The 16,602-nt window shown below is 39.0% G+C and overlaps 1 protein-coding gene across 10 annotated transcripts in view; it reads right to left on the bottom strand.

Moving 5' to 3' along the window:
* Positions 1-16,602, bottom strand: part of LOC125250592 (receptor-type tyrosine-protein phosphatase mu-like) — a 230,570-nt gene that overhangs the window by 30,234 nt on the left and 183,734 nt on the right. For all 10 annotated transcript variants that reach the window (XM_048163240.1, XM_048163241.1, XM_048163242.1 and 7 more), the window contains 4 exons: positions 13,756-13,843; positions 13,471-13,547; positions 9,362-9,398; positions 4,113-4,210 (listed from right to left, as the gene is read on the bottom strand). In XM_048163240.1, the coding sequence (XP_048019197.1) occupies positions 4,113-4,210; positions 9,362-9,398; positions 13,471-13,547; positions 13,756-13,843 (300 nt within the window). The remainder of the gene's footprint in view (positions 1-4,112; positions 4,211-9,361; positions 9,399-13,470; positions 13,548-13,755; positions 13,844-16,602) is intronic.

Below are 16,602 nucleotides of genomic sequence, written 5' to 3'. Positions count from 1 at the left end.
AATTCAAACTAGTTCAAAATGAGCATTTATGGTTAAAACGTATACAATTTTTCATTTTTTTTTAGAAAATGAGCGATGGTTTCTCCTAGATAAGACTCTTATTCCTCGTCTGGGATCATGTAGAGCTCTTTGAAGCTGCACTGAAACTGACATTTGGACCTTCAACCCGTTGAACCCCAGTGAAGTCCACTATATGGAGAAAAATCCTGGAATGTTTTCATCAAAAACCTTCATTTCTTTTCGACTGAAGAAAGAAAGACATGAACATCTTGGATGACATGGAGGAGAGTAAATTATCAGGGAATTTTCATTTGAAAGTGAACTAATCCTTTAAGTTGGACAAATTGAGTATGATCGGAGAGGATCTAAACTAAGTGAGAGGGACACCAGTAATACCAATAGAGATTAATCTATCTGAAAGAACTTGATGAGAAATGATAAACTGAGAAGATGAGGAAATTATGGAATTATCAATAAGTAAAAAGCTGTAAAATTTCACCAAATTGGATTTAGTGCCAACAAGAACCTCAGTTTTATTAGTGTTTATCTTGAGAAAATTGCACGAGAACCTGGATTTGATCTCGTCTAAACAGTCCAAGAGTGAAGAAGAAGAGTAGAATTAGGTTTGGAGGACAAACAGAGCTGAGTGTCATCAGCATAGAAGTGGAAATTAATACCAAATTTCCTAAAAATATCACCAAGATAATAAATAAAAGAGGACCCAAGACAGAGCCTTGAGGAACACCTGTGGAAACAGAATAATTATAATAATAATAATTGGGAACAAATGATCTGAAATCTGGACAAATTAAGTGCGACTGGAGAGATTTAAACTAAGTGGATACCAGTAGAGATGAATCTATCTGAAAGAACTTGATGAGAAATGCTTTCGAAGGCCTCATTTAGATCAGGAAAGATAAGAGTCCAGAATCAGCTGATCATTGGTAACTTTTACCATGGCAGTCTCTGGACTATGTAATGGACTGAAATTGTTCAAAAAGATCTTTTCCAATATTTTTGAAAGAAATGGTAAATTAGAAATTGGGCAAAAGTTGGAAAAAATATTAGGGTCAGAGTTATTACAGCAGTCTTGAGATGAAGGAACAACACCTGAGGTGAGAGAGGAATGTATAATATCTGTTATTAGACCAGATAATGAAGGCGAACAGGCTTTGACCATGTGACAGGTGGAAGACTTGGATTGTCGAAGAAGACCAGATATTCCATCGACATTCAGAAGTTCAAAACCATAGAGTTCTCTGTGATTTGTCTCCAGCAAAACAAACCCTCTCTCTCTCTCTCTCTCTGCCCTGTAGCATTCATCTAATCTGCCACAAATCTCCCAGAATGCCTGAGTTCAGCGTGGACGCAGATGGGCGTCAGTGGAACGCAGCGGTGGGTTTATGGGTCTCCGTGGGGAAGCCCGGCGCTCGCGCCCACATTAGATCAGCATCATGTAACAGACGGCCCGCGGCACCACACATCTGCACATCTGCAGCGCTGGACCAGATCTGAGACCGCTCACATCCTCCATTCATCTGCTCTGATCAGCCAACCATTATAATCAACTGGAACGCTTTACACAGGAATTAATTATTATGATTAGCAAATGCATTGATTTTATTCTGGTTTATTTGATTTTAGATGCTCTTCCAATGTTTGAGCATTTCATATTTTAGGAGCAAAACTCTACAGTGAATGAGGTCACAATGAAGTTTCTTAAAGGGTTAGTTCACCCAAAAATGAAAATAATGTCATTTATTACTCACCCTCATGTCGTTCCACACCCGTAAGACCTTCGTTCAACTTCAGAACACATATTAAGATATTTTTGATGAAATCCGATGGCTCAGTGAGGCCTGTAGTTTGACACATGATCCGAATCATGATTTGATTCAAAAGATTCATAACGCTCCGAAGCTTCCTGAAGCAGTGTTTTGAAATCGGCCATCACTATATAAGGCGTTATTTTGTTTTTTTTGGCGCACCAAAAATATTCTCGTGGCTTTATAATATTAATATTGAACCACTGTACTCACATGAGCTGATTTAAATATGTTTTTAGTACATTAATGGATCTTGCTGGCTATGCAGGCCTCACTGAGCCATCGGATTTCATCAAAAATATCTTAATTTGTGTTCTGAAGATTAATGTGGAACGGCATGAGGATGAGTAATAAATTACATTATTTTCATTTTTGGGTGAACTAACCCTTTAATTCATCCAGTTCTACTTTTAAACATGTTGAACTTTAACAATAATTAAATTAATCTGACTGTTAATGACTATAAATGAATAAGCTTCTTTTCTCTATAAACAAGATTCTGTTTTCAATGTTGAAATAGGTAGATGCACTGACAGCATTACATAAATAAATGTTTTATTATTTATTGGATGGATATGTATTTGTTCAGATAGACAAACAGGCAGGCGGAGATTTTTCAGTATTTATCTTGAGAAAACTGCATGAGAAACAGGATTTGATCTCGTCTAAACAGTCCAAGAGTGAAGAAGAAGAGTAGAATTAGGTTTGGAGGACAAACAGAGCTGAGTGTCATCAGCATAGAAGTGGAAATTAACACCAAATTTCCTAAAAATATCACCAAGATAATAAATAAAAGAGGACCCAAGACAGAGCCTTGAGGAACACCAGTGGAAACAGATGATCTGAAATCGATAGATAGATAGATAGATGATAGATAGATAGATGATAGATAGATAGATAGATAGATAGATAGATAGATAGATAGATAGATAGATAGATAGATAGATAGATAGATAGATGATAGATGATAGATAGATAGATAGATAGATAGATGATAGATAGACAGATAGATAGACAGATAGATAGATAGATAGATAGATAGATAGATGATAGATAGATAGATAGATAGATAGATGATAGATAGATAGATAGATAGATGATAGATAGATAGATAGATAGATAGATAGATAGGTAGATAGATGATAGATAGATAGGTAGATAGGTAGATAGATAGATAGATGATAGATAGATAGATAGATGATAGATAGATAGATAGATAGATAGATGATAGATAGATAGATAGATAGATAGATAGATAGATAGATAGATAGATAGATGATAGATAGACAGATAGATAGACAGATAGATAGATAGATAGATGATAGATAGATAGATAGATAGATAGATAGATAGATAGATAGATAGATAGATAGGTAGATAGATGATAGATAGATAGGTAGATAGATAGATAGATGATAGATAGATAGATAGATAGATAGGTAGATAGATAGATAGATGATAGATAGATAGATAGATAGATAGATAGATAGATAGATAGATAGATAGATAGATAGATAGATGATAGATAGACAGATAGATAGATAGATAGATGATAGATAGATAGATAGATAGATAGATAGATGATAGATAGATAGACAGATAGACAGATAGATAGATAGATAGATAGATAGATAGATAGATAGATAGATAGATAGATAGACAGATAGATAGATAGATAGATAGATAGATAGACAGATAGACAGATAGATAGATAGATAGATAGATAGATAGACAGACAGACAGATAGATAGATAGATAGATAGATAGATAGATAGACAGATAGATAGATAGATAGATAGATAGATAGATAGATAGATAGATAGATAGATAGATAGATAGATAGATTCTAGAATGAAAGCAGTTCTTCCGCTATTAAATGTCTCGTATTTCTATATAAACCACAGTTCTATTATGACAGTCACATGATATCGACTGCAGCATTTCTCCGTCTGTCTGTCTGCAGATACGGAGGTTTGTGCCATTTCACGGCTGTCTGATAATGAGCTCCATTGATTAGTTTCTGGCCAGTTCACATTGATGAAGCCCAGAATGCATCATTTACTCAGCAAGTGATCCTCAGGGAGTCGATCTCACACACTCATCTGAACTTCAGACACGGACGGAGGACAGAAACACATTCACACCAGCCGATAAACACACACACACACACACACACACACACACACACACACACACACACACACACACACACACTGATTTGAGATGCAGGTGTTTGTAACACACAAGAGCACAGAAGCACATGGTCATCATGACATCATCACTCACCCTGCCAACTTCCACCAGGTTGGTCACCATGACGATGGTTGCCGTGTTCTCCTGCCACACCATCCTCCAGAAGTCAATGACGGTCTCCTGCATCGGTCCTGCAGAGAAAACACACATCAGACCTTCATTGTGTTCAGGATAACTGAACACGGATGCGAGTTATTCCATTGTGGAACCAATTAATCTGAATTAATATTGTGTTTAATCAACTGTCGACTCTAAAAAGAAAATTATTTGAATGATTAAAAGTGTTGCTCTTACACAAAATCACCATCAAACAAACACAGAACTCTTCTAAAAGCTATTAAGTATATTTTGTAGTGTATATTGTCAAGAACACTGAAGAATATTCATTTATTATATCCATGATGAGCTTCAAAGAACCCAAACATGAAGATAAGAGCAGAAAAGAGCGGCACTGGTTCTTGTTCACACTCAGTTTGAAACGGTAACCGCGTGTTTCTCAGCGTCTCAAATGTCTTCACTCGCTCCCACTCCGCCTGCCCACGAGCCTCAGGGGATGATGGGAATGATCGGAGGCGAGCAGGACATCTGCTGAGTGGGTTTGTAACGCCACACCGCAGCCCGTCAGAGACACACACGCTCGTCTTCAACATTTACACATGATAAAACACACCGAACGTCCAGCGTCTGTTTCAGAGCAAATGATCTTAGACGGAGAACCGCTGGAGGAACGTCTGAGCCGACTGAGGACAGCGCCACCTACTGATCAACATCTCAAACACTGCTATTGTTAGGAATGTTTAGATGAGACAGCAATACTGAGGAAGAACATCTTGTTGGCTGCGTAAGACCTGATGATATCAGATATAATATTGGTCAGATCAGACTGATGATAATAACTAGAAATACTAATATTAAAGCAGCAGCTTCTCTCTCCGTCCAGCCGAAAGATAATGACACACAGCAAACGCTCCGAGCTCAAAGTCGAGAGTTCCCAACGTGCACCTGGTGCTTCGTTCCCAGAATATCTTTAACTGCAAATTTCCAGGAAAAACAAATGTGCTACTAAAACTTATTGGAGAAGTTTCAGCAAAAAAGAGAGAAAAAAACAAGAGAAAACTTTATGCTGAAGTCTGAAGATTCTGCCAAAAAGGGGGAAAAACTGCACACACATCCCGTATCACAAACTTCAGCTGTCAAGAGATGCTGACAGTCATTTCTGGAAACACACCATTTTTCATCTGATGTGTGTGTAAGAGTGTGTGTGTGTGTGTGTGTGTGTGTGTGTGTGTGTGTGTGTGTGTGTGTGTGAGAGCTGCTGAATTCTCCTACAACCAGCATAATATAAAACCTACTGATAGACACAAAGTCTCTGTGTGCTCATTAATATTACATGGTAGTGACACACACACACACACACACACACACACACACACAGCAGCGCTGCTCACCTTCTTTAACAACAACTAGAACAGTCAAAACATCAAGCAGAAATTAGAGAAAGAAAAAGGGAGGAAACCTCAAACCTGCCCTGATCGTCAGGGTGTTGTTATGTGGTTGCTAAGGTGTTCCAGATGGTTGCTAGGGCGTTGGTAGTGAGTCTGATCACTTAGTAAAACACCAAACATGATCTGAGGAATCATTCATGTCTGGAGCACAAATACTGCAAAAAACTCTGTTCTTCCTCAGTGTTTCTGTCTCGTTTTCAAATATCTAAAGATTCTTAAATCAAGATACATTTACTGGAGAAGAGAAATGACTGAAGATATATATCAAATATCTCAACTTAATTCAAAGAGAAAACAAGATGATTTGTTTGTTTTAATCATAAACTCACTTTTTCATTAAACAAGTCTTAATATCTTCAGTCATTTTGCTTCTCCAGTAAATGCATCTTGATTTAAGAATGTTTAGTTATTTTTACTGGAAAACAAGACAAATATACAGAGTAGGAAATTAATTTTTTGCACCTTTTTTGACTATCAGCACTAGAATTATAGCGAAGACTAATTTAGGGAAAGTTACTGATGATTTACTCGTTTTTTTCTACATTGATCTAATGACTGTGAGCTCAAGCTGCTGTTGAGAGTCCAGAGCTGCATTTACTGCCAGAGAGTGTGTGTGTGTGTGTGTGTGTGTGTGTGTGTGTGTGTGTGTGTGTGTGTGTGTGTGTGTATGTGTGTGTGTGTGTGTGTGTGTGAGAGAGAGATGTTCTCTGCTGAGACTTGAAGATGCAGCTGTCAGTCCAGTTGAGCTTCACACACACACACACACACACACACACACACAAACACACACACAACACACACACACACACACACACACACACACACACACACACACACACACACACACACCAAATCTTATTAAAGTCTTAGTTCAACCAAAAACATGTACTCTAAGAACTTCTAAGAATCGTTTATGTTGTGTTTTGTTCTTTTGTTGATTTTGATGCAGGATTACTAGTTAATTAAAGAGGTCATGAAGTGAGAAATCAACTTTTCCTTGAGCTTTTGATATATAAGAGCTCATCGTACTATCAGAATATATTCAGTTTCAGAACTGAAAACGTTCTTATTAGTCCAATAAAAGCTTTTATTGTCTCCAGACCCAGAGAACGACTGATCCCGGAATGTGTCTATTGATAGGTGAAACTCCGCCTCCGCAGAAGAAATCAACGCCTACTTCATCATTGCAGCGTTAGCCCCGCCCACTGGTGTGTCAGTGAGATGAGGAGGAGAGAAGAGCGATACAGGACTAAAATAACATTACCTTTCAAAGGATCCTAATGCAGGAATATGGTTATTTATTTTCAACAATGTGAATGTCTCAGTTGAGCTTTATTTATTTGTATTCAGTTCATTTCACTGTGGATTCTTTGGTAAATCAATCACATTTCGGCATTATCAGACTTTTACGACAGTAATGCAACAACATGTCAGTAACTGTGTTCATTCTAATGCCTGATCTGATATTAATGATTCATGTACAGTCAGATGATCTTTGTCTGTGTGTCAGTAAATCAAACCAGCGACTAAACACTCAACTTCACCTTGTTTCTCTTAGTAGGATGAAAATATTCTGTTATTTAATGATGATTAAATTATATATAGAAAGCGATCAAAGAACGCTCCCTTTACAGTCGCTGGAGCTGTCAATCAAACAGAGTTTATCAGTGACTGAGTTCTTGTGACAAAACTCCCGTTTTATTCAACAAATCTCTTAGTTACATCATGTTTGCGCTGTTAGTTATGATGAAAGCATTCGTTAGTGTGCAGAAATTGACGATATCACTGCTTTCATGATCTCAACAACATGTCTGTGATCGACTACAGTGTTCTAATGCCATAGATCTAAATGTAATGTTTTTCATGATTAGTTAACATTGAGAGTTGTAATAGTAAAAACATGCTAAAAGTTTTCGAGAGGCTATTTCATATGCAAAGATGTCAGCCAATCACAGCAGTGGGCGTTTACACTGAAGTCTCACAGAGACACGCCCCTTAAAACAGAGCGTTCAAATCAGAGGATAAAATAAGGGAAGGAAAAATGCCTTTTATTTCTAAATTATGACCATTTTTGATGTAAAAATCATACTAACATTAAAAGTGCACCTCAGGAAACATTGTAAAACAATAAAAAAACGCAGTTCATGACCTCTTTAATATACCAACATGTACTTGGTTTAGGGTTAGTTGAGTATAATTATACGTAATTTACTGTTATTACTATAGTAAGTACAAGTAACTTATAATATACAACTTTTGATTTGATTAATGCATCAGTAACTGCTTAAATTAATGCTGCAGAATTATTGTATTGTACTAGTTAATGAAGTGATACTAAAATAACAGTCTGATGTTTTCATAAAGATCATATGCAGTCAAACTTTATTTGCAGGCGAGTAAATGATGATTTGTGGCTGAACTCTTCCTTTAACCTGCTCATATTTAGCATTAATTCAGCATCTCTCATGCAGCAGAAGAGGAAGCTTTTCTTCTCATTGAGGAAAGTGATGGTCTTTTATCCGGTCAGATCTCTCAACAGTGACAGAGTTCATACATTATTCTCTTACAAGAGCACAGAGGTAAAAATCTCCCATCAGCCCTCAGTTTCTCCCTGTACGTCTCACAGCTCGACCCCGGCTCAGGACCGGCTCTGTTCCCACGGTTCACTCAGAGAAACTCTGTCTGTCTGTCTCTCATGTCAAGCTCAGAATGAAGATGATGAATTATGTATCGCTGCAGCTCTCAGAGAATCCTGAAGTTCAGGCCCTGTCCGCTCCCGCTCCGTCCAAACCAATCCTGAACTCCTTCGTTAAACCCGTTACTGCCTCGATTTTAGAGATGCAACACGTTTAATGAAGGAGTGACGGAGAGAACGAGGGAATTAGAGAAGAGGAAGAAGAGAGAACGCCTCGGGCGCTCAAACACAATGCATTTGAAGAAGTCTGTGTTTCCGCAAAAATATGAAGCAGCACAACTGTTTTCAACACTGATAATAAATCATCATATTAGAATGATTTCTGAAGGATCATGTGACACTGAAGACTGGAGTAATGATGCTGAAAATTCAGCTTTGATCACAGGAATAAATTATACTTTACTATATATTCACATAGAAAACAGCTGATTTACATTGGAATAATATTTCACAATTTTACTGTATTTTTCTGTATCAAATAAATGCAGAAGAAACTTTCAAAAACATTTAAAAAAATCTTGCTGACTCCAAATATTTCGATAATACTACAGATTTAATTGCATATCTAAACTAGAGTGTGTTAGTATGCAGAGAAACACGCTAGACCCTCGTGTGCGTGTGTGTGTGTGTGCGTGTGTGTGTGTGTTTTAATTGAGACACAGAGGAGAGAAGCATGCAATGCTCTAATAAACAGGTAATTATGCAAATCCCCACACCACACCAGCAGATTGAGATGACATCAGAGACAACACACACACATGTGCAAGCACACACACACACACACACACACACGCACACACAAACACATCCATCAGCTTTAACCTGTGAGCTCGTCTGCCGTCTCTGTCGGCTCTCGGCAGGCCAGATTAGACGAGTGACAAACACACTTCTGTTAATCCATTTATTTAATATGCCACTCGTGTGCCGCCCATCTCAGCCAGACCTGATTAATCGCTCAGGAGACGTGAAGGGCACACACTCAATCTGACCAAATAAGACCCAGTGGACTCTGGGCATCTGCCCACACACACACACACACACACACACACACACACACACACAGAGAGAGAGTAGGCTCTTACCTTGTGTGGCGATGTAGTGATTCGGCCTGTGATAACCCTGAAACACAGAATCACATCATCACATGACTTCCTCTTAGCTTCACAACACTTCCTGTCTGAGCATCTATGAAGCTCATTAACATATGACCGCCCACATTTACATGTCAATAACATCTATTTAATATTCATAAACCTTGTCTGTCACAGTGAGGTAATGAGGAATAGATAATGCCGATTAAAAAATAATGACAAATCTATAAATATACATTTATTCATTTAGCAGAAATAATGATTTAGAAAACATTTTCAGCTTGTAAAACGAAGTACTGAAGCTGTTGAAAATGTGAATGGTGCTTGCAGTGGCACAACTCGGCACTCTTGATTAGCATTTTGCTAGCATGATGCTAACACCCTTAGCATACTGCTAGGATGTTTTTAACAAGATGCTAATCATGTTAGCGTAATACTAGCAACACTTTAACATGATTAGCATGTTACTAGCATGATGCTAACACCCTTAGCATACTGCTAGGATGATTTTAACAAAATGCTAATCATGTTACCATAATGCTAGCAACACGCTAACATGATTAACATGTTGCTAGCATGATGTTAACACCATTAGCATACTGCTAGGATGTTTTTAACAAGATGCTAATCATGTTAGCGTAATGCTAGCAACATGCTAACATGATTAGCATGTTGCTAGCATGATGCTAACACCCTTAGCATACTGCTAGGATGTTTTTAGCAAAAAAATGCTAATCATGTTAGCGTAATGCTAGCAACACGTTAACATGATTAGCATGTTGCTAGCATGATGCTAACACCCTTAGCATACTGCTAGGATGATTTTAACAAAATGCTAATCATGTTAGCATAATGCTAGCAACACGTTAACATGAGTAGCATGTTGCTAGCATTATGCTAACACCTTTAGCATACTGATAGGATGTTTTTAACAAGATGCTAATCATGTTAGCGTAATGCTAGCAACATGCTACCATGATTAGCATTTGTTGCTAGCATGATGCTAACACCCTTAGCATTCTGCTAGGATGTTTTTAGCAAGATGCTAATCATGTTAGCATAATGCAAGCAACATGCGAACATGATTAGCATAATGCTAGCATGATGCTAGCATGATTACCATATTGCTAGCATTTTTTTAACAAGATGCTAACATAATTAGCATGTTTGCTAGCATCATGTTAACATGATTAGCATGCTACTAGCATCATGCTAACACAATTAGCATGCCACTAGCATGATGCTAACACATTTTTACTAGTTTGTGTCATGTTTAAACCCTATGCTAATCACTATTAGCATGTAGCTATTCACTGCTAACATGTGTAGCATGTTGGAAATCCAGTTTGCTAGCATGAGTCAAAAGAGCTACTTGCCAGTATGAATGATATAAACCAACCCCCTTCATTATCGAACGTCTGGCATCACAAATGAGCAAGAATGTGGGTTATGACATGTTTAGCACAAACATTAGAAACCCACTGACAGAAAAATCAGTTCATATGCGGAGAGTTCAGCCAATCATAACAGAGATCATTTACATACACAGCAAAAACAGACGGTTTAATCGTGTCAGATAGAGTTGAAAATGATCAGCGATGACGATCAACATCTGACCTTTGACCTTCTCTTAAACACACACACACACACACACACACTGGATCCATCTGAAACAATCTAGTGAGGCAGAGACACGCCGGAGAACAGCGAGCAAATGAAGACAAATGTGCTAAAAGACAAATACATTTAGCAGCAGCCGTAGAGAGTTTATTGGATGGGGTGCTTAAAAAGCTTCTGGAGAAGAAAAAAAAAAAGAAGTGCGGCACCCATATATCCATCCATCCATCCATCCATCCATCCATCCATCCATCCGTCCGTCGAGTCATCAGCGGTGCGGTTAAGAGCCTCTTCAATACACACACACTCTGATCTAATAATGACTGCGAGCGCTGAACAAACGCAAACATAAAGAGCAATAAAGCCAAAGAGAGACGAGCGAATCATTTACATCTGTGCGGCTCCTGAACTGGGCTAATAACCAGAGCGGACTAACGACGCTATTATTACACACAGAGAGCTTTAATGTTAGGGGACGTTTGCGAAGAGAAGACTGAACACTGATGCCCGTTAAACCAAGATTCATGCAAATAAACTAAATTACACACACCAATACTATTAAAACTGAATCTGACAGTGAAGTTCAGTCATGCATTAACTAAATCTTTCTTTTTTGAGCTGTTTAACTCTCTGGTCACGCTTAAAAATTATCTTGAAATTTAACTTTTTTGTTTTTCAGGAAAGCAATGTAATATATTTTTGTTCAATACTATTTTTTGATTATTATTTAAACTTTTGAGGGTATTTTATGATACTATGCAATATTTATAACATTTTTATCAGCTATTTTCCTCCATTGAAAATAATAATTTTAATATATTTTTTTTAATTAAAGTAGTATTCAGTGTTAAAATAGAGATAATGCATTTACAGGGTTAGTTCACCCAAAAATGAAAATACATTTATTATTCACCCTCATGCCGTTCCACACCCGTTCATCTTCAGAACACAAATTAAGATATTTTTGTTGAAATCCGATGGCTCAGTGAGGCCTGAGCAATGACATTTCCTCTCTCAAGATCCATTAATGTACTAAAAACATATTTAAAACAGTTCATGTGAGTACAGTGGTTCAATATTAATATTATAAAGCCACGAGAATATTTTTGGTGACTTATTTAGTGATGGCCGATTTCAAAACACTGCTTCAGGAAGCTTCGGAGCGTTATGAATCAGTGTGTCAAATCACGATTCGGATCGCGTGTCAAACCGCCAAACTGCTGAAATCACGTGACTTTGGCGCTCCGAACCGCTGATTCGACACGCTCCGAAGCTTCCTGAAGCAGTGTTTTGAAATCGGCCATCACTAAATAAGGCGTTATTTTGTTTTTTTGCCGCACCAAAAATATTCTCGTGGCTTTATAATATTAATATTGAACCACTGTACTCACATTAACTGATTTAAATATGTTTTTAGTACATTAATGGATCTTGAGAGAGGAAATGACATTGCTCAGGCCTCACTGAGCCATCGGATTTCATCAAAAATATCTTAATTTGTGTTCTGAAGATGAACAAAGATCTTACAGGTGTGGAACGACATGAGGGTGAGTAATAAATGACATTATTTTAATTTTTGGGTGAACTAACCCTATAAAATCCAATTTTCTGAATGGTAGATTAGCGCCATCTGGTGGGAGTAAAAAAAGAAAAACTTGTGTAATGCCATGATGTAACCACTAGATGCCTGTATGGTTCTATATAAAGTGGCTTATAGTGGTTTTAAGACATACATACTTATTTTTATTAAGTTGTGGATTGGGATTTATACATTCTCAAAGACTACTTTGGTCAAGGTTTAGATTGTTTTTGTCTGAAATGTTGATTTGAAGTGTCAGTTTTTGCATTAATTTTCCTAGTCAAACCTGAACACAGAGGACATTTTGTTACACATAAACATCAAAATGTAACAAAACAGAACAGGTTTTATCACAGCTCAATAAATCTGGATCTGATTTCAACCTTTAATTGAGTCTTTTTACTTCTTTGTGGCCAAAAATAAGACAATTTTCACTCTGAAATTGCTATTAAATTTCACAAATAACAGCAAGACGTTGAATTAAAGGTGAAGTTTTGAAGTAAAGACTAAAATAGTGTTTTCTTGTAAATGTGCTGCAATAATCTTTGTTTTATTTAGAGCTTCAGAAAATCATTTTTGACTAAATTCTGTTGGATCAGATGTGAAATCGGTCAACAGGAGAACATCAAACACTACCCAGAATGCATTTCCGCATATCTCTCGGTCCTGAGCGGCTTTCATTCGTCCCTAAAGTCTCCTGCACTCGTCCGCTGTCATCCCTCGCTCCATCATTTACACTGCTGATCTGATCGTGCTTCTGCCTGGAGTCCTGAGAGAACTGAGTGTGTGTGTGTGTGTGTGTGTGTGTGTGTGTGTGTACTCATGCTCTACATATCCTGTGAGTGTGTGTGTGTTGGTGTGTGTGATGACCTTTGTGAGAAGGTCACGCTGCTTCTGTACTCACATCAACGTAATTTGCATTAATGTAATCAGAGTTCTGCTCCCCGTCCAGATTCTGCAGCCGCACACGCGAGTGATCATCTACAGACAGACAGACAGACGTCAGCGTCTCACACGTCTGATAACACTCATGCTCATGTGTCAAGATAACGTGTGTGTCTTTATCTGATCTGGAGAAATGTCACACTGTGTCGTACAATCATCCTCTTCGTACGGATGCACAAAACTGTGGAGTATTCTGACACAGGTGCTTCGATGATACAGATGTTTCAGGACTGATAATACACACATGCTATGATGTTTCCGTAGCGGTTCTTCATGCGGTTCTCATCCTTCTTGGCCGAATCCCAGGGCGCAGACTGACCCTCAAAGAAGCTCTAAAGAGAGACAAAGACACAGAAGAGAGAGACAGAGATGCATGAGGGTCCTGCGGAAACTTTACCTTAATAAAGCACAAAATCCTGTTCAGTTCTGTAAGCGGGAGGAAAATGCGTTCATTATTTGAGGGATCAGGACGAGGGTCGACGTCCCACGCTGGGGGTCAGACGCCGTTCCCTGTTTAAACAGAGAGAAATTATTCCTCTCGGATGCGTGTGTCCTTCGACTGGGAACGTTTCCACGCAGGGGGACGAGAAACGCACGCCGTCTCATCTGAGAATCAAAAACCTCGCCGTGAAATCACGAATCCCAGCAGAGAAACGCTGGTCATCGTTAACAACATTAAATTACTGAAAAACATTCACTGCAATATTTTGCCTTGTTTTACATTAAAAAGATCTAAACATTCTTAAATTAAGAATAACTGATGAATTATTAAAAATGCACAGTTGTTATTTAACCATAAACCTCATTAAATTCTGTTTGATGCTTAAAATAAGAAGAACAACATGTCTTCTTCAGCTTCTTAAGAAACTCTAAGATGTTTTTTTTTTTACTGAAAAACAAGACAAAAAGAGTTTTTGAGACTTCAGAAGAGACACACACCTGCTGAAGCCTGCTCATCAAACCTCACATACGCAGACAAACGTGATCATGTGGAAATGGAGCGTCATATTCTGATTGGCTGTGATTCATTTGATTTGGTTGCGAGTGCAGTACGCTTGTGGAGAGACTCCTCCCACACGCTCTTCTGATTGGTTGTGATTTTGGATTAATTTGGTTGGGAGTGCAGAGAGACTCCGCCCACACACTCTTCTGATTGGCTGATTTTGGATTGATTTGGTTGCGAGTTCAGTACGCTTGTGGAGAGACTCCTCCCACACGCTCTTCTGATTGGTTGTGATTTTGGATTAATTTGGTTGGGAGTGCAGAGAGACTCCGCCCACACACTCTTCTGATTGGCTGATTTTGGATTGATTTGGTTGCGAGTGCAGAGAGACTCCGCCCACACACTCTTCTGATTGGCTGATTTTGGATTGATTTGGTTGCGAGTGCAGAGAGACTCCGCCCACACGCTCTTCTGATTGGCTGATTTTGGATTGATTTGGTTGCGAGTTCAGTACGCTTGCGGAGAGACTCCGCCCACACACTCTTCTGATTGGCTGTGATTTTGGATTGATTTGGTTGCGAGTGCAGAGAGACTCCGCCCACACACTCTTCTGATTGGCTGATTTTGGATTGATTTGGTTGCGAGTGCAGAGAGACTCCGCCCACACGCTCTTCTGATTGGCTGATTTTGGATTGATTTGGTTGCGAGTTCAGTACGCTTGCGGAGAGACTCCGCCCACACACTCTTCTGATTGGCTGTGATTTTGGATTGATTTGGTTGCGAGTGCAGAGAGACTCCGCCCACACGCTCTTCTGATTGGCTGTGATTTTGGATTGATTTGGTTGCGAGTGCCGATAGACTCCAACCACACGCTCTTCTGATTGGCTGTGATTTTGGATTGATTTGGTTGCGAGTGCAGAGAGACTCCGCCCACACGCTCTTCTGATTGGCTGTGATTTTGGATTGATTTGGTTGCGAGTGCAGAGAGACTCCGCCCACATGCTCTTCTGATTGGCTGTATTTTGGATTGATTTGGTTGCGAGTGCCGAGAGACTCCGCCCACACGCTCTTCTGATTGGCTGTGATTTTGGATTGATTTGGTTGCGAGTGCAGAGAGACTCCGCCCACACGCTCTTCTGATTGGCTGTGATTTTGGATTGATTTGGTTGCGAGTGCAGAGAGACTCCGCCCACACGCTCTTCTGATTGGCTGTATTTTGGATTGATTTGGTTGCGAGTGCAGAGAGACTCCGCCCACACGCTCTTCTGATTGGCTGTATTTTGGATTGATTTGGTTGCGAGTGCAGAGAGACTCCGCCCACACGCTCTTCTGATTGGCTGTGATTTTGGATTGATTTGGTTGCGAGTGCAGAGAGACTCCGCCCACATGCTCTTCTGATTGGCTGTATTTTGGATTGATTTGGTTGCGAGTGCAGAGAGACTCCGCCCACACGCTCTTCTGATTGGCTGTGATTTTGGATTGATTTGGTTGCGAGTGCCGAGAGACTCCGCCCACACGCTCTTCTGATTGGCTGATTTTGGATTGATTTGGTTGCGAGTGCAGATAGACTCCGCCCACACGCTCTTCTGATTGGCTGATTTTGGATTGATTTAGTTGCGAGTGCAGATAGACTCCGCCCACACACTCTTCTGATTGGCTGATTTTGGATTGATTTGGTTGCGAGTGCAGAGAGACTCCGCCCACACGCTCTTCTGATTGGCTGATTTTGAATCGATTTGGTAAATATCTTGACTTAATAGCTTCTTAGGTATAATTTGCTTCTCCAGTAAATGTATCTTGATTTAAGAATGTTTAGATTTTTGTGCTGGAAAACGAGACAGAAACACTGAGGAAGAACATCATGTTTTGCAGCGAAACCCTCACGACTCCATTAAATGATCAAGCATCACCGACGGCACTGATTCATCCGCTGTTCTGTTCAAATGAAACGCTGCAGAAGGAAATGCACACGCCTCGTTTCATGCAACTTCCCTTTATAATTAAGCAGAAACATAAAAGGTCATCATCTATGTGATCATGTGCTCATACTGTGTTGGATGAGCTTTACTGGACTATATGAGAGGAAATGTCTAGAATAATCAATAAATCCAGTTGTTTTTTCTTTCTTTAAGAACTTTTTTTTTTTTC

This window comes from Megalobrama amblycephala, linkage group LG17, assembly GCF_018812025.1.
Source record: "Megalobrama amblycephala isolate DHTTF-2021 linkage group LG17, ASM1881202v1, whole genome shotgun sequence".
Classification (NCBI taxonomy): domain Eukaryota; kingdom Metazoa; phylum Chordata; class Actinopteri; order Cypriniformes; family Xenocyprididae; genus Megalobrama; species Megalobrama amblycephala.
The sequence above is the reverse complement of the archived record's forward strand: the minus strand, read 5'-3'. Positions and strand labels throughout refer to the sequence as shown.